The sequence below is a fragment of the Salvelinus fontinalis genome, chromosome 38, assembly GCF_029448725.1.
Source record: "Salvelinus fontinalis isolate EN_2023a chromosome 38, ASM2944872v1, whole genome shotgun sequence".
Classification (NCBI taxonomy): Eukaryota; Metazoa; Chordata; class Actinopteri; order Salmoniformes; family Salmonidae; genus Salvelinus; species Salvelinus fontinalis.
Window position 1 is genome coordinate 22,898,221 of NC_074702.1, and position 18,812 is coordinate 22,917,032.

Sequence of the window (18,812 nt, forward strand, 5' to 3'; positions counted from 1 at the left end):
TAGAGCCATCACTACAATGAACTCTAGTCCCACATCAAGTACTCATGCCAGCAGTAAAATTAGATTTAAAAAACAGATAAAATACATCTTATGGAACAGCATGTGAAGCCACACACATATAGACACATGCGTACAAACACACGATAACATACAAACTCTGTACACATGGATTTTGTGTTATATATATGTGGTAGTAGAGGCCCGAGGGAACACACTTAATATGTTATGAATGTATTGTAATGTTTTTAAAATGTATAACTAGCTAAAGTGGAATCATAATAAATACAAATACAAAACTCGGAAAAAACGAGTTCCGACTGGGAAAAATATTTTTGAACGGTCATCCAACTCGAAATTCCAGGTTGGGAACTCGGGCCTCTTTTTACAGCTCCGACTTTCGACCTGAAGATCACTGACGTCAGGATTTGAACACGTTTTTTCCGGGTTCCCAGTTGTCTTGAAAGCACCATGAGCCTCAGGTTGATCCTTGGCACGGTATCATAATGACGTCACGTGAACTGTAGGCTATGCTTATGCAGCTAAATATATGCAATTAATATATACTTCTTTGTCAATCTGGATGTTGGCCTATCAGCCTATTTATTGTATTTTTTGCACCTTGGGTCTGAAAAAAGCACTACAAATTAAATGTATTATGATTATTATAGGTTTAGCCAAGGGCTACTTATGAGATCAATGTCTGATCATTAATGGGATAACTTCATTAGATTCAAAAGTGATCCCCACAGATGGAAAATGTAGGCTATTCCATTATATTCTCATCTATCAGTTGCTGTTTGTGTATCATACTTATTGGCATATGCATTTTTAGATGTATTATAATGGAATGTGTGTATGACAGATTGGCTATTATTGTGAAGGAAATCAAATGTAAAAAGTGATAATTAAAAGGCAAGCAATAATGAACCTAGCATTTGAGTGCAAAAAAATATTCCTGTATTGTTGTAAAATCACCTCACAATAAGAATAAGCCGTTTTGGAACAATTTAAGCATAAAATAAAACAATTACATGTTACTATACATTAAGTAAACAGAGCACAAACAACAGTGACAGCAAATTTAATTAATCAAGCTTTGTGTAAAATTATAAACATGGTTTTGGCACCTGTTGTCCAACCTCACAGTCACTAAAAATACAAATATTCTGTACATCAGTTGACTACCTTTTAAAAAAAAAAATGTTTATCCTTCCAAGCAAAGTTGAATCTTAAAAGTTTACACAAAATCTTTGTTTGAGACATTTTTTTATATTCAAATGATTTCTGGATTATTTGGGGAAATGTATCATGGACCTCCAGCCATGTACATACATACACATTACATAATCTTTAGGAATGGAAAACTCATTCTGTCTGCCACCATGTAAATGTGTCACATCAAAGTGGTCTTGCTCAGCATCATTCTTTTCAATCAGATGTGCACACTTTTGGCACAATAACTAGAGGAAGATGGAGTGTTCTATACCACATGAGGTCGTAATAGGGGTGGGTGGGTCAGGCAGCTCCATACTGCTCGACAGTCACCCCTTTTAGCCACCCCCCCACACTGGGTGGTTTGTCCCATCAGAGGTTCCTACAGCAGGGCTTCTTCTCTTCAGGGTCGCCTGCAGCTCTGGGGACAGGGCTGGCCAGAGACACGGCACTAATGGACCCCCGGGTCACCTCTTTACTGCTCACCTTCCTGTGGATCTCTGATGGAATAGGCACAGGGATACAGTATGAATTCTGGTGCAACAAACAGTGACAAAAAAACATTGACCACAAACTGCAAGTGACACAACTGCTTACACAAAACAAATGTGGCACAAGCATTTTGTTCTGCAATGCCAACTTTCCACTCAGTTTTACGGATGAATTACTGAGCATTGATTGCGCTACTATTACACCAAAAAAACAAGGTTAGCTAGAGAGCTAAAAACAAACAAATCGATAATAGGGTTGGTACTGTAAATATATAAAGTAAATTACCTCCAAGGACATTTTGGAATGCCGTCTCAACGTTTGTGGACTCCAAGGCGGATGTCTCTAAGAACAATAGGCCATTCTTTTCTGCAAAAAGCAAGAATTACAGAGTATTTTCTCATAATTTAGGTTTGTCAAATTTGGGGTGAACTAGTGACTCAAGCCCAGTGCTTGACATGGACTAAAATAGACTCTGGTACTCATTTTGGGTGCCGGTACTGTTTATATTTACAGTAGGTGCAGGAGCTCAACAATACCTTTGAACTAATATTCTATTTGAGGAACAGGAGCTCAAGCACTAGAACATTTGAGGTGCCGGTATTCAGCTCCCAAGTCAAGCACTGCTCAAGCCTTGGACCAATAAGTTTGGACCAATAAAGTCTATTGGCCGATTGGCTGTTATGAATATTAATATATTAGCAATGCAAAACCACAATTCACTATATAAGGGAACAACATTTTGAAGTTAAATGCTTTGTGTTTATCCTAGAATATATTCATTGTGCCTGGCAGCTGTACCCGCAAAGTCCTTGGCCTCCTCAGTGGGCACTGATCGCTCTGACCCCAGATCAGTTTTGTTGCCCACCAGCATGACTACGATGTGAGGGTCTGCATGATCATAGAGCTCCTTAAGCCAGCGCTCCACACTCTCATAGGTCAGATGCTTGGTGATGTCATAGACCAGTAGCGCTCCGACAGCTCCTCTATAATAACTAGGTAGAAAATATGAAAGTAAAAGAGGTGATGAGATAAGTCAACACCTTACCAATAACCTGATGTTTTTATTCATATTGATACAGTATGTGATGGGTGATGCCTCTGAGTATCCATATCCCATGTTTCTCTTGAAATGCCATGTAGGCCTCCATAGTATGATACATGATTGAACCGACGAAAGATTTATAATATTCTAATAGACTTGTTTTTTGATTACAGAAAGACATTTCTAGGGAAGGAAATGTACATGAGGGAATTATTCAGTAAAGTAATTACTAAACTCTAGACAGAGAAGAACTAATCCTGCTGTGGTATAGCATATCCTCAGATTTGTCTTGTCATTAAATTGAATGGACACAGTTTTATTGTTTTGAAACGTGTTTCCATGCCATTAACCCTTCCAGAGTCTTTACAAAAGTCAGAGAAGAAGTCAGAGAAGAAACATGTTTGAGTTTGGATGTTTATTGAGTATGTCCAGCCAAATGGATATTTAGACCAAAATGCATGGTAAATGTCGTAGTAAATGTCTGGAACAGTGAACCTGCTGTTTGTTCCTCCAGGCTATCTGGGAAAAATGTGAAACCAGTGCCTGTCCATGTGGCGTGTTTGGGCCTATAATACCACCCAAGATGCCCACACAATAGTGAGAAATGGTCCCTTTGTGTGTGTACGTGGGTCCACAGTTTCACCCAAAGTACTCACGCGGAGGTGATGGCCCTGTACCGCTCCAGCCCAGCCGTGTCCCAGATTTGAGCCTTGATGATGAGACTTTTCAGTTCAATTGTGCGTGTGCTGAACTCCACCCCGATGGTGGTGCGGCTGTCGTGGTTGAACTCGTTCTTGGTGAAGCGGGAGAGCAGGTTGCTCTTGCCAACGCCGGACTCACCTATCAGAACCACTGGAGAAGAAAGAAGGGGGAGCGAGAGGAGGGAATGAGTTCTAGTGCACCAGAAAGATGTTTGAATATGTGCTTTACATCCCCAGTGACTCCCTATTATGTGAATGAATGGTATGTCTATCATCTAGAAAGGGGACTAGGCGTGTTTCATCCTAGACATAGAACACTTTATTTTGCCATAGTGCAGACGCACAATAGTATCAGGCGTAGAACCTCAAGGTGCCATTTCAGGGCACAACACATATGGAATTACAATAATGAGAGTAAGTAATGGTTTTTACACACAAAACAATGATTCTTCAATGTGTCTCTTTCTTTACTGTTATAATCTCACTCATGTCATCCCATTGATTAATACCAACTCATAATTACAATAAGGCTGCTCCCTGAACTTCATGCACATAGTGTAACTCTTAGGTGAGGCCTAGGTGTGTCCTCAAACAGCCCACTCAATTTCACTAACCCTACCCTAAACCCTCAGTCTTAGTCTGCTGCTCATTGTTCCCATTATATCATTAGGACTCTGTTCACAATGATGTTCTATGACAGAAACAGCACCACACCCGTGCAAATGGTTACTGGTCTAATTATGTTAAGTGAGGAATGTAGAACAAACCATCTGAGAAGTAGCATCAAAATCATGGCTCAGGTGTCTTTAAAATGAATTATCATGCTTGTTCGTATTAATTATAATCCAGGAAATGGGAGATATGTTATTATTATGCTGTGTAGGTTAAGAGATATGTAGTATATACAGTGATGGGTCAGTTGTTGAAGAGAACCAAAGGAGAACCAGCGAGGATGGGATTTATTGCATTGCTCTTGGGGAATTTCCTGTAATGAAACAGGCCTTCAAAAGAGGAAACGACAAAAAAAAATCTGGTGGTACAGTTTACGCTGATACTTCCCTATATCTATCTTGCTGTGAGCAATCAGTCTACTGAGTCCAAACAGAAGAGGTACAAGGAACAATGAAGCCCCCTTGTATGTTTCAGTGACTCATGTGTTTGCTTATAGAGTGTGAGCAGCTGACTCAGAAAGCCAGCCTTGGCTTACTTGACAAACATATAGGAAAATATGACCACAAGACACAATAACACCATGATTTCAACACAGCCGACTGAGCTGAGCCAAACACCAATTCCTGCTTTAATCTCAACCATGAGAATATGAGCTGAACCAAGATAGGCATCCAAGTTCCATGACGAACCAGTAAGGAAGATCTAAGAAGTACCCAGGAAACCAAGAATGTGAAAAAGAGCAGTGTGCAGAAGGTAAAAAAAAAAGAGTGACATGTTTATTTAGTACAGTCACCTAATACATATTATATTTATTGCCCTCCAAACCACAAGTGGGGATAAGATTTTGTAACTTTTATTTAACTAGGCAGGTCAGTAAAGAACAAAATCTTATTTACAATGACGGCCTAGCAACAGTGGGTTAACTGCCTTGTTCAGGGGCAGAACGACAGATTCTTACCTTGTCAGCTCGGGGATTCAATTTAGCAACCTTTTGGTTACTGGCCCAACGCTCTAGCCACTAGGCTCCCTGCTGCCCCAAATATTCAAGTATATGCAAGTATTGATTCTCTTCCCAGCATGCTGATTTAGGCTACAGAGCTTTTAACAGGCAATACGTTATCTTTCAAAAGCAAAAATGTTGGGGTCATTCCTGTTCATGTTCCCAGATTTACATTATAAAGCAACTATCCGGTTTCTGGTCTCTGAGCCTAGGTTAGATTTAACCTGAGGTGTAAAACAGGCAGCAGGAAAGAATGTTTGCGAGATGTTCTACTTTGGTTTGTTTTGGCTAATTGTTCACTCCATTGGCAGATCATTGTTCTGCTTTTAGTTTTTAGTAGGTGAGATGAAAATGTGGCCATTTCCCCTCCCATACTCAGTAACCTCTTATGCAAACAAAACCCCTGGTTTCCATGGCAAATAGGACAAGAGGCCTTGAAGCACTCTACTGGCCTGGTTTGACTTTATTCTGAGGAAAAAGGGGATTATGTAAGTTGCAGAAAAAAACTCCCCCTCATGTAATAATTTAGTTTTACTTCAATTGATTTATGACTGAGCAGTTCCCTCAGCTTATTGACATACAAAAGCTGCATTTACTTTTAGACAATCAAAGCAGGGAATCATTTAGATTTTACTTCATGATGTCTGGATGGTTTCAAAAATAAAAAGTTAAAGTAGAATTAGGCCTAGTCCTTCGTTCCAGAATGAATGGCAGAAACTTACATGTGGATCAGTGAAAACACACTAAATTTGACTTTGTCACCTTCGGCCCAACCAACTGGGTTTTCTTGTTTCCCTACCGACAAATCACTTCACCTCATCATGCACAACACCACCTTCTCTACCATGCCTGCAGCGTATAGGACTTAGTAGGTCATTTAGTGTAATAGTACACATGTTTCTCTAGTGTGACTATAGACATAATGGAAAGAGTGATAGGCTCAAACATTCAGGAACGTGTTTTCCTGGAATGACATTGACAAGCTTGTGAAACTTACCACAATATCAGTTGGGGGTCGAGAATGTATTCAGTTACAGAGAAATAGCATTCAAGTTCATAGAAATAGCAACATTCTTGAAGTAGCACTGTACTGACTTGTAAAATACCAACAGTAGCTTATTAATGAACCTCAAGGTTAGAGGCATTCTTCAAAGTACTGGGTAAAACTCCTAGACCTGGGCCTGTATCCACAAACTGTCCCAGAGTGGGAGTGCTGATCTAAGGTCTGTCCATACAGGATTATTCATCATGACCTAAAATGCTAAACCAATCCTAGATCAGCACTCCTACTCTGAGACGCCCTGCACTACATGACTGGTGTAAACATAATTTCCAATATTTATTGAGTGCATGCACTATGCAAGACAACTTGCTTCTGAAACAGGGTGTGTCCTAGACTTTTTCTGTAATTTCAACACAGTTGAGTGACCTGCATCCTATCTGTGTGGTAGATGTGTTACTAACAATCTACTGTGTGCTTTTGATACTGTGCTGGCACTTAGCTTCTAGCCTTAGCATACACACACTAAGTGACAGAACCCAATGGTTGTCTGTACTGAACAACACTGCACTAGCTCTAACTACAGAAAAAGTAGGTTTCAGAGTCACTCTGTTGACATATACACTATATCATTATTGTGGCTCAGTTAGTAAAGCATGGCACCTGCAATGCCAGGGTTAGGAGTTTGATTCCCATAGAGGACCAGTAAGCAAAAAAAGTCTGACAATGCATGCAATCACTACTGAATAAGAGTGTCTGCTACATTATGTAAATGTAGGACATCAATCTGTTAAATGTGAAAGAACATGGACTCACCCTTAAAGACAAAGTTGTAGGCCTCATCTGAACCCATGATGTACCCCTTCAGTGGTGCCACAATGTGAAGCCTTGTCTTCAAGTCCAACTCTCAAAGTGTGAGGGGAGAAAGGAAAGATGACACTGGCCCAGAAGCCACTCACCCTAATCTTCAGAATTAAAAGAGCTCCACAAATACTTTGCAAGTCACCTGTCCCCCTCTATGTTTAATATAAACTTAGATTGTTTACAAGGAACTTGCTCCGCTGTGTCATAAGGTAGTTCTGCTGAGGAATGATGGGGGTTGGGGGAGTGGCTTGGTGTAAGTCTATGGCAGGTTGAACAGGTAGAACAACAGCATGAGCAACTGTATGAAAACAATTGCTACATGCCACCTGCTGGACAAACCAAATGATTGTCTTCAGGAAATTACTGTTTCCCTATCCCTTTTTCATGGTGAGAGAAAATCATTGCTTCCTCTGAGGTGTATTCACTATGAACCAAACGAAAGCAAACGAAACAGGGAGGGACCTACCTGCCAAATGGAAACAGTTTTGCAACAATTAGGTTCTATTGCAAAACATTTTGCTACAGTATGCAACTAATGAATAAAACAACCCCTGGTTCTGTTCATTTCAAACCAGGAACACAAAGCAACAGTAAAAGGGACCTAGAAACAGTGTTGATAATGGTCTGAATTGTCAAACAGAAATATATATATCAGTAAGAACAATACTGTCAAACAATTGACAAGGTGATGCAATCTTAGGTCTGTTCAGCAAACCTGTAACGCAAAAAAACAACTTAGTACCCCTGGAACTAAAAATCGAACGTATAAATCAAACACATAAAACCATTTATTTCAGATCCTTGAAGATAAAAACTTTGTGATTTTTCCATTGAAAAAAAACAATAGTATATGGATAGCCTGTTAAAGGGATATCATACATTTTATTGCGTGGCAGCAACAGACAAATGTAAGATTCTGACTAGGGTAAACAGTGAATGCCTTAAAGTTAATGTGTCAGCATGTTCAGCAGTCCTCTTGAATCTCAAAGACTTACATAGCCAGCCTTACACAATGTATGAGCTTGACTTTTGAACTGCATGCTACAAGAGGACAAATTACTAAAAACTCAAGCATTAAGTTAGATCATATTGAGTATAAATATAGTAATCAGAAGATAAATACTCAGTTCATTCATACACAGATTGCAGTGGTTCATGAAGACCAGGTGAAGCATTCACATCAGCAAGTTCATGTATTTTTAGGGGAGACAAAATTGAAGACAACGCTCCAGCCAGACTTCCCCTATGATGCAGCAACTTGGGTTAAAGGTTCCTCCAGGTAAAGTACCAGTGCTTCAGCCTAAAAATACCACACATACAGGAGAAATATGCTTAGTATGGTATGCAGACATGATCTGTGCTCATGGCTCTTTAAATGACATACAGTTGAAGTCGGAAGTTTACATACACCATAGCCAAATACATTTAAACTCAGTTTTTCACAATTCCTGACATTTAATCAGAGTAAAAATTCCCTGTCTTAGGTCAGTTAGGATCACCACTTTATTTTAAGAATGTGAAATGTCAGAATAATAGTGGAGAGAATGATTTATTTCAGCTTTTATTTTGTTCATCACATTCCCAGTGGGTCAGAAGTTCACATACACTCAATTAGTATTTGGTAGCATTGCCTTTAAATTGTTTAACTTGGGTCAAATGTTTTGGATAGTCTTCCGCAAGCTTCCCACAATAAGTTGGGTGAATTTTGTCCCATTCCTCCAGACAGAGCTGGTGTAACTGAGTCAGGTTTCTAGGCTTCCTTGCTCACACACGCTATCTCAGTTCTGCCCACATATTTTTTTATATAGGATTAAATTCAGGGCTTTGTGATGGCCACTCCAAAACCTTGACTTTATTGTCCTTAAGCCATTTTGCCACAACTTTGGAAGTATGCTTGGGGTCATTGTCCATTTGGAAGACCCATTTGCGACCAAGCTTTATCTCAAGACATCAGTCAGGAAGTTGTCGCTTCAATATATCCACATAATTTTCCTTCCTCATTATGCCATCTATTTTGTGAAGTAAACCAGTCCCTAATGCAGCAAAGCACCCCCACAACATGATGCTGCCACTTCCGTGCTTCACGGTTGGGATTGTGTTATTTGGCTTACAAGCCTCCCCCTTTTTCCTCCAAACATAATGGTCATTATGGCCAAACAGTTCTATTTTTGTTTTTATTTTTGATGACATTTCTCCAAAAAGTACGATCTTGTCCCCATGTGCAGTTGCAAACCGTAGTCTGGCATTTTTACGGCGGTTTTGGAGCAGTGGCATCTTCCTTGCTGTGCGGCCTTTCAGGTTATGTCGATATAGGACTCGTTTTAGTGTGGATATAGATACTTTTGTACCCGTATCCTCCAGCATCTTCACACGGTCCTTTGCTGTTGTTCTGGAATTGATTTGCACTTTTCGCACCAAAGTACGTTCATCTCTAGGACTCCTTCCTCAGCGGTATGACGGCTGCGTGGTCCCATGGTGTTTATACTTGTGTATTATTGTTTGTACAGATGAACGTGGTATCTTCAGGCATTTGCAAATTGCTCCCAAGGATAAACCAGACTTGGAGGTCTACAGTTTTTTTTCTGAGGTCTTGGTTGATTTCTTTTGATTTTCCCATGCTGCCAAGCAAAGAAGCACTGAGTTTGAAGGTAGGCCTTGAAATATATCCACAGGTACACCTCCAATTGACTCAAATGATGTCAATTAGCCTATCAGAAGCTTACTAAAGCCATGACATAATTTTCTGGAATTATCCAAGCTGTTTAAAGGCACAGTCAACTTAGTGTATGTAAACTTCTGACCCACTGGAATGGTGATACAGTGAATTATAAGTGAAATAATCTGTCTGTAAACAATTGTTGGAAAAATTACTTGTGTCATGCACAAAGTAAATGTCCTAACCGACTTGCCAAAACTATAGTTTGTTAAAAGAAATTAGTGGAGTGATTGAAAAACAAGTTATGACGCCAACCTAAGTATGTAAACTTCCGACTTCAACTGTACATACTTGTTCTCTTCAGGAATAAGTCATTAGTGTTTTGTAATTTCAAATACAACACAATTCACATACCAATGTCATTCACACTCAAAGTATTCTTCCTCACCTTGGCTTTAAGCATTCCAAAGCCCACAGTCTCTTTGGCATACATGCACAGCAGTAGGTTAGCTACCCGTGTAATGGCCACCCTGCCTTCCTGCAAAGAGAAGACCAGAAAGGAATAGATAAAAATGCATGCACATTGAATTTCAATTGACCTTTGATGGTGATACTACCTCCCAAGCTGCCAACTAGTCTAGGTCATCATTTTCGACCACTATTTAACCAACGTTATAGGGCATACAACAGATTTTCTCTGGAGCCTCTGACTGTGATAGTCAATGGATAATCAAAGCAAGGTAGAATTATGGAACAAAGATTAATTTGGTTCATGCATAGTAACTAGACCATATAGTTCAAACTCTAACCATGCAATCCATCAGAATGAATTTGAGTTTATCTTCGTTGAAAGCTTGATGCCCATTCTTGTCATAGGCCGACCATATGTTGCTTGCGATAGCAGCGGTCACTCGAGCGTCAGTGTCCCCATAGCCAGAGTAAGCCAAAAGAGACCCTTCATTGTTTAACAATCTGCGGGGAGAACATGTAAATACGTTAGCCAAGGAGAGTGTTAGGTAAGACTTACCTACATGTAGGTAGCTGTCGTTAAAAGTAATCTTTAAAAAAAATATTAGCCAATTTAGCTAGATAGCAGAAAAGAACGCTATATTCACGTGCCTCTGCCACTCAATACTTACAGTGTGCTTTGTACTCCGCTTGTATTTGCCTGGCTGAGAACTTGCGTCAATGCTTTTGGCCGCAACATGGTTGGCGTGAGCAATACTTAGCAGCAACTCGATTAATTTAGGCGAAATTATTATGAAATGTATATTATCATCCAGTTCAGTGACTTCTTCAATAACAACACAATCCAGTCAGCTGACCCCTTCAACTTCCTGATACAAATCGTAATGCATTATGGGAATGCCACTGGGTGCGTTCCAGACGATTGAAACCGGTCACTGGAATAATATATTCAATTGCACCAATTCAGCTCAGATCTGCCCCAATTATAGAATTGATATCCTTTTCATGTTGCTCCTGAGATGTTAAACACTTGTCCAAGTAAGGGTACTGGGGGAGAATCTGTATTAGAAGAACAGAGTTAGCTACAGTATCCTGACTGGGGCTAATTGCAGTTATTGAATAAAGGCACAATATGGTATATCAAGGGCACAAAATGGCATATATCCCCATCATATTTTCAGACATGAGATTCCAATCAGTTAAACAAAAAATAATAGCTACCCCGAGTAACCTCTTTGCGGTGAGGCTGGATGAGTCTAACAATTGCATTGCTTCCAACTTCACAGCCCAAGCATAATTGATGAGATTGAACTAGCCCCAGTCATTTGTTTATAACTTACACAGCTTTCCTTTAGCCACCATTTTAGACCAGGATCTTCAAAGTTATATGAAATGATCATAAATTGATGATCTAAGAAATCCATGCTTTTATACATTTTGTCATCATGGAGGAAAATAAATAAATACAAACTCCTCTCTGGTGAATGTTAAAACAGCTTAATGCTTAATTGCCATTAAGATATTTCAATGTTTATTACAGTTCACAATTTATATTTTCAAGCTTGGTCCTTTAATGATCTACCAAATATGCATGGTCACCACTATAACTTTCCCACCTCTCAGACTACACACAACAATTCCCATACAAGTTGACAAATCATCCATATCAAGTTCATATAATTTCATAACATACACAATGTAGACTTGTGTTAATCACACCTGGTCCTAGGGGGTTGCAGTCAGTGTGAACAGACTAAGTCTACAACATTAACTACTCATCAAGATAATGAATAGCTGAATCACATGTGTTTGCGCTGGGCTTGCACTCAATTCCAATTTTACTTTGCCAAAAGGGTTGGCATAAGCTCGGGCTAAATGGAGTTTCCACCACATTTCTCACTGCAGTCCAGTCCAGTGCTTTTAAATCTGAGGTGGGGTAATCAAGTGTGCATTTTGAGGATTGAGAATCTGATTTCAACATATGGTGCATCCCTCCAGGATCAGGAGTGAAGACTACTGGTGTAGACCATGCTTCTGAACTAAATGAATCACCACCACACACTTGATCATGTTTCTTGAAAGGTATTATTAGAATAGATAACAGAGTGACTCCAAGAAAAAGGCAGAGCTGAACAGATTTTCATTAACTGTAGGTATTGCAACTAATATGTATGGGTTTAAGAAAAACTATTCTCTATGCTATTAGTACACTTTGTCATTATAGATTTCACAAATTATTTTTGAATATATTGCTGAACCCAATACATACATTTTTATCAGGCACTAAACCGCTGCTTGTATGAAAATACACAAAATGGTTAACGTAAAAGGTGCCTGCATTTTTATCATTGCTCAGATTAAAACATTGAGGTCTTATCACAACCCATAATCAGAGCCTAAACTGTTGAATAATTTACACTCAATAGCATTCATTGACTCAATGTAGCATTGACTGCAGAGCTCACCAGCTACCTTGCTTGACCTTCCAATCTGAAAATCATCCCTTCCAAAAAAGCTGAAAGTGTAGCAAACAGCTGAACCAGGAGCACTATAGTGCTCAAACAGAGAATCCAACAGCCTGTATCAGTTTTGAAGGATGTCAAGAAATTCTTAAAGCAGAAGGTAAATTGAAGGTGAGTGGTAAAGAAAAGAGAAGGTAACTTCTACAGCTCCTGTAATAAATACTAGTCAATCAGGCATGATAGTGTGAAATTAAGTAAAAACAAGCAGGTTCTCATGACAATGAAAGAATGAGGGATTCCTCTGACCTATGATTTCAACACTCATATTCCTCCAAATTTCAACTCGTTACCGCCTAAACACAATCCATTAAGATGGGTTAAGCCGGCAACCTCATGCATGTCCAGCAAACGGGCACAGTCATTTCAGAAATAATCTCCCATAGTCAACAGAGGAAGTAGTCATGTTAGTGGTGGCGTCATTTTGCAGCGATGTCATCATTCCACAGGGTTGATATGAGATCTCTCCAATAGAAACTTGAATCTGAACACCCACTTCCTGCCCGCATATCTTTCCTACGATTCACAGATCAGTCAAAGAGATGAATAGTAATTGGAATTCAATTGAGTCTATCTGAGGGGCTTGTCAGACTGTGATGGACTGTGTTCATTTGTAATCTCCCACTCCAGGCCCCCCCCTAACCCTTCTCTCCCGGTAATCTCAGGAGGCTAAGGGAGTTAGGAGGGCTGGGAGCCCAGCAGTCTCTCAATGGCAGCGTTGATGTCTCCCCCCGTGGCGATGAGGGCCTGCAGGTTGGCCTCGCGGTTGATGAAGCCCATGGCGCTGAGCTGGTCCAGCTGCTGCTGAAACCGCACCTCTGGGGTTACGGTCTGGGTCTGCAAAGGGGAGCATAAACAAAGTCAATTTTTATATGAGCCTACGTGGAAAATGTTGCTGGGGTCCTATTTGAGTGACTGTTAGGATACAAGTCTCAGTGTCAGTATTAATTGGTTTTAGGTCAATGAGGCCAGTAGAAACACAAAGCTAATGCTAAACCACTGGATAATAGCAAAGTATAGTTACCAAGTAGAAAGTCAGAAATTATGTTTGCAGCTCAATGACATACCGATGAGCCGCCTCCTCCTCCAGCAAACATCTGTAACATCTGCTGCATGAGCTGCTGCTGTTGTTGGGATGGGTTAGTGGCAGCGGTGGGATTTGAGCCCTGTGTTGGGGGAGGAAGGTTTTCTGGGGCCACACTGCCTCCTGTGGTTGGAGGAATCACTGGTATCCCACCAGGAGCCAAACTAGGAGAAGAACCATAGTTTGAGTGGCATCATCAATAAAATCAAATGTATAAAGCACGAGTATGTCCAGTAAGCATCTACTGGATAATAGATGGTACCGTACCTGGGCATTAGGCCGGGGGCTTCCGTCTGTAGGGTCTGCAGGCCCTGCTGGATCTGCATGAGAGCCTGCATGGCCCGGGGGTTAGTCATCACGGACAGTGACTCAGGATTCTGCATCTGTAAAATAACCATTTAGTTGGTCAACCCAAATGATGTTCCATTTAGTCAGTCAGAAACTCAGCACCTTCCATAACACTCTGTCGTCTTTTTTGTTGTTGTTGTCAGTATATGGAACTAAAGTGTATTACTGGAGACAGAAATCTGACCTGTTGGAGAAAGACTGGCATCTGATGTCTCAACTGTTCCTGTAACTGGGGGTTTCCGGCAAAGAGGGGGTTGTTCAGCATTGCCTGAGGGAATTAGTAAAGGATTAAGCAATGACTCAACTCTCCACACAAAATAGCCTAGAATATTCATCAGGACTTCTGAATCCTACTGCAGAGAGGGCTGAAGTTGTGCAGACCTGCGAGGCGAGGTCAGGGTTCTGCGCCAGCGACTGCATCATACTGCGCATGTAAGGCGCAGACAGCATGTTCTGCATCAGCTGGGGGTTCTCAGAGATCTGCTGCATCAGACTCTGCATGCCAGGGCTACCGAACACACCTGGACAGATTATAGGGTGTGGAGTGAGAGAAACAGACCACGGATTAGCTAAGCCGCAAAACAAGGGTTATACTCAAGGGTGGTATGTTAATACAGGTGTAAAGGGAAATATAGTTTTGCAGATTGACTAAAAGGTGAAAGTGCTTCTTCTGATGTAGTGGTGTTACCGTTGCCCAGCCCAGAGGCGTTGATGCCCAGGGGGTTGGAGGCACTGGGTGCAGTCCCGCCAGCGGAGGAGGTTGTTGTCGTGGAGGCGCCAGTCCCCCTGATCTCTGAGGGGGTCGTTCCTGGGGGTCCCCAGGGGTTTGGTAAGGGCTCCCTGTTCTCTGTTCTGGATGGCTGCACGCCAGAGTCCAAGTTGCCCCCCAAAGCAGAGAAGGGATTGTTTCCAAACTATGGATGGAAAAAAGATTCAAGACAATTGTATGTCTACATATGGTATTTGCAGGAATAATAGCTACCTGCTCTCTAGCGGCACTGAACATAGGCTCCTGGATGTCTGTGTACATCCTCCGGAGGGCGTTGTAGCCCCCAGGGATGCTCTCCAGGTTGCTAAGCGCCCGGTCCTGGTTACGCATCATCTCTTGCATCATTGCTGGGTTTCTTGCCAACTCCATGGTCTGAAGAGAGGAAGGGAGTTAACATTATGCATCTGTGCATGATCCACCTCACATCCATTCCTACCACCGTTCTGCGAGTGGTGCAGTCTAGTTTAAGGGTTTGGGCCTATGTAAATTTGCACTGTTACATAGACCCTTTTTACATTTAAACTACATTGCAAGCTAACTACATAAACAAGCAAAATGGTTTGAGTAATATGCTCTTCAAGCGTAGGTTCTTTAGAGGGATTCAAATAAAGTCAAGACACACTATGACTCCCCAAAACCAAGTCTATGACACCTCGAGCAAAGGACCCATCTGAGCTCCAGACTTAACCTGTCTCATAAGTTCAGGGTTGTTGAGCATGTGGGAGATCTCAGGGTTGCGCTCCATCAGCTGCTGCATCTGAGGGTTTGTCACAATCATCTGCCTCATCAGGTCTGGGTTGGACATCATGTTCTGCACCAGAGGGTTGTCCATGATCTGAGACAGCATCTCTGGGTTGGACATCAGCTGTCTCTGCATCTGCTGCTGCATCTCCATGAAGTTGGCCGAGCCCATGCCCATGCCTGACAGGCTAGATAGGTCACCAAACCCACCTATGCAGACACAAGGGGGCGGTGTATTACTGGAAGGATATAGGTTAATGCCTAGTTGTGTGGATGTTGAGTAGTTGTATGGCGATATGGCCATCTTTCTGTGAGATGGTTTGGTGGGGACTGGGTCACTAACTCAGTAAGTTGGGTGGCTGTGTAGAGGCTGGGGTAGGCCCAGTGCCTGGTGTTGTGCTGTCATTGGGCGCTGCGCTGGGGTTGACGCTGCTGTTGGCCTGGGGGGTCCCAGAGCTGGATGCTGAGGACTGGGATGTGCCACCAACTGTAGCCCTGGAGAAAAAGCATGGTCATTATCAACCTAAATGTTCCCATTATCTCACACACACAAAATAGTGTCACTAGAATAGTGGGCAAGAAAATATTCTTACTTGGGAGCAGTCTTGATGACAAGGTGAACAGTGAGTCCATCCTTGATGCCGTGTTGGTTCAGTGTGTCTCCATCCTTTAAGATTTTGCCAGCAAAAATCAACACCAGCTGGTCCTGCTTGGCATTAAACCTTTTGGATATCTCCTCTTTAAACTGTATGCAAGAGACAGAATGAAGTGGCCGGTGAAGACAAATGGGAATAAAGAGGATAGGTACACACCCAAATCATTCAGTGTTGGTAAAAAAAGTTGTCTTGGCCTAGCTAGCTAACGTTAGCTAACTATGTGAATCTGCTAGCTGTCCTTTTAGTTTTATAAAGAACAATGAGGTCAAATGTTAATGTTTAGGAAATGACCAAATACAGCATTACCCATGTCGCCAGCCGTGAACTTAACAGTCAGTTTCCCGAGGGAGGGTATCATTTGTGGGACGTTCCAATAGGAATCTGTTCCAAAAACTTCGTAAATAACAAGGTTGCCAACAAACAACGCATACAAAGTTGTATAGCGGCAGAATAAGACACCGGGTAGGGAGCGGGCTATTTCATTCAAATTTTCACTCACCACGTTCATTCTGAAAAATGTCTGTCCTCACTTTGGTAGCCTATGGACAAACATTAAGAATAAGCTACGTGGTGAGGTGATGCATGCCTATTCGGCAGCTAGGTGAATTGATCCTGACACTTTGTATGCGTTGTTTGTTGGCAACCTTGTACTTTACGAAGTTTTTGGAACAGATTCCTGTTGGAACGTTACACAAATTATACCCACCCGTTTCCCGATTGGCTTTTGCAATGGCCGGGTCCTCCGTTGGCTAGCCGGTTATCAGCTAGCCTGATCGCAGCTAAAGTTAGCTAGCTAGATGAGCCTGACAGAGACGTAGCTGGCTAGCTTACTCACAAGCTAACGTTAGCTAGTTGCGTAGTTAGCTAGCTCATGCTTACTATACATGTCTTTACACAGTGCCGATTGTGCAAAACACGAGTCAATCTACTAGTAGGAACCAATTTTCAAGGAAATGGACAAGTTGAAAATAAATATTACTAGTCAGGAACATTAGATAATTCTTCCCAATTAACATCGTAAACCAGCTAGGTAATAGTTGGCTAACTTCGATTTATGCTTGTTAGCCACAGCATGACTTGCATAACTGACTGTGTAAATAAATGCGAATACCTGTGCGACAGAAGAATCCTCCGAGATCGCTATCTCCTCTTTATCTTTCGGAGTTTTTACCGTGACCACGATCATGGTCCCGTCTGAGGCAGCATTTTCAACAACGTTGGAATCCACAGTGGGATCTGTGCCGCTGTTCTCCGCCATATTTACTCCTCTTCGAATTCACTACATCCAGAGAGGAAGAGGCGAAGCGAGAGGTTTTACTCAGCCCAAAATCTGTCCACGAAAATAAGATTTGTTTGTACGGTCATTAAGTGTCGAATTTGGTCAACAAAAACGTCTATATTTTATTTGCTATGTGAGGATTATTTGATCAAATAGAAGTTTCGTAATGGTGTACCAGACGTGGCATTTCGCCAACTTTGAAAAAAACGACTTTATATCGGAGTTGTGCCTGTTGTCATAGAGGTAGATAGAGGACTCATCATATAACACGTTCAAGTATGGACATTGCCATTGAGGGCTTCTACCGTTAAAGTGGTCAACTAGGTGGGGATTCCTATGAGTTGGGAGTTTTCAACCGATGAAGAAGAAGATAATTTACTACTTTAAAATGGAGTTAGCCTCAAATGCGCTGCCAATGCTGTTACAGACGCTATAATAGCACATACACAAAGATGAGTCCTCTATCTATCTCTATGGCCTATTGTTGACACTTGTATCGGCCCTCTCATTGGCTAGAATGGCACCACGTGCTCTCGCATCGCCCGCCTTCCATCTTTGAGGACATGTATTTCCATTGTTATAGCGGTCACTTTACTATCTTGTCAATATAATAAACAATCTTTGCTACATCACAAAACTAGCTAACAAAATTATCAAACTGAGATGAAAGCAGTATTACCTTAGGTTTTTGCAACGTTGAAGTCTAGTGGTGTGGGGGTGTCATTGCATTTGACCAAAATGTATGTGTGCTACTCAATTATGTATATAAACCAAGATCTAAATCACTGTCAAATCTAAAATTGTAATGCTGAGAAAAAAAGTGGGCAAATACTTTATATATTAAATATTATATTTAAAAGGGGCAATCTGCATTTGCTACGTACATTTTTGGAACCCTAAATTGATTCTTGAAGAATATAATTTATGCCTTAGTTCAACTGTCACACCCTATCAAACCCAAAATATAAGATTGTTTTACGCCAATGTTTGTAAATAATGTAAATTTAAACAAACACTGCATCCTAAAAACTTGGTTAAAAATAAAATGTTAATATCATGGATGGTCAGTCCTTGCACCATTATGTTTATGAATGTGAGAGTGGTTACATTTCTCCAGGCCCATCCCTCAACTTTTTACCATACCATAACAGAGTTGGGGCGTATAACTTGTTATTGTTTTAACAGCAGATTGTCCTTTTAAAGTATTGTAGTTTTTTGTGCGGTAATGAGCATAAAATAAGTCGCTCTGGATAAGAGCGTCTGCTAAATGACTTAAATGTAAATGTAAAATCCCACATGCATTCATTTA

The 18,812-nt window shown here is 41.1% G+C and overlaps 3 protein-coding genes across 3 annotated transcripts; all 3 read right to left on the minus strand.

Annotated features, from left to right (window-relative positions):
* Nucleotides 1–992: 992 nt before the first annotated feature.
* On the minus strand, nt 993–7,765 carry LOC129837486 (ras-related protein Rab-25-like). The gene is made up of 5 exons (XM_055903688.1): nt 6,936–7,765; nt 3,403–3,598; nt 2,503–2,696; nt 1,990–2,070; nt 993–1,712 (listed from the first exon to the last, which is right to left on the minus strand). Exons 1-5 carry the CDS (start codon nt 6,970–6,972, stop codon nt 1,585–1,587), a joined length of 636 nt encoding a protein of 211 aa, XP_055759663.1. The 5' UTR covers nt 6,973–7,765; the 3' UTR covers nt 993–1,584.
* Nucleotides 7,766–7,845: 80 nt separating this feature from the next.
* LOC129837487 (ragulator complex protein LAMTOR2) lies at nt 7,846–10,987 on the minus strand. The gene is made up of 4 exons (XM_055903689.1): nt 10,779–10,987; nt 10,449–10,611; nt 10,088–10,177; nt 7,846–8,283 (listed from the first exon to the last, which is right to left on the minus strand). Exons 1-4 carry the CDS (start codon nt 10,844–10,846, stop codon nt 8,227–8,229), a joined length of 378 nt encoding a protein of 125 aa, XP_055759664.1. The 5' UTR covers nt 10,847–10,987; the 3' UTR covers nt 7,846–8,226.
* A 596-nt stretch (nt 10,988–11,583) lies between these two features.
* LOC129837266 (ubiquilin-4-like) lies at nt 11,584–17,717 on the minus strand. Its single transcript, XM_055903286.1, has 11 exons — nt 17,336–17,717; nt 16,162–16,313; nt 15,912–16,063; nt 15,516–15,778; nt 15,041–15,199; nt 14,747–14,972; nt 14,440–14,579; nt 14,243–14,326; nt 13,978–14,093; nt 13,694–13,874; nt 11,584–13,463 (listed from the first exon to the last, which is right to left on the minus strand). The coding sequence occupies exons 1-11, from the start codon at nt 17,480–17,482 to the stop codon at nt 13,305–13,307; spliced, it is 1,779 nt and encodes a 592-aa protein (XP_055759261.1). The 5' UTR covers nt 17,483–17,717; the 3' UTR covers nt 11,584–13,304.
* Between the last annotated feature and the right edge of the window lie 1,095 nt (nt 17,718–18,812).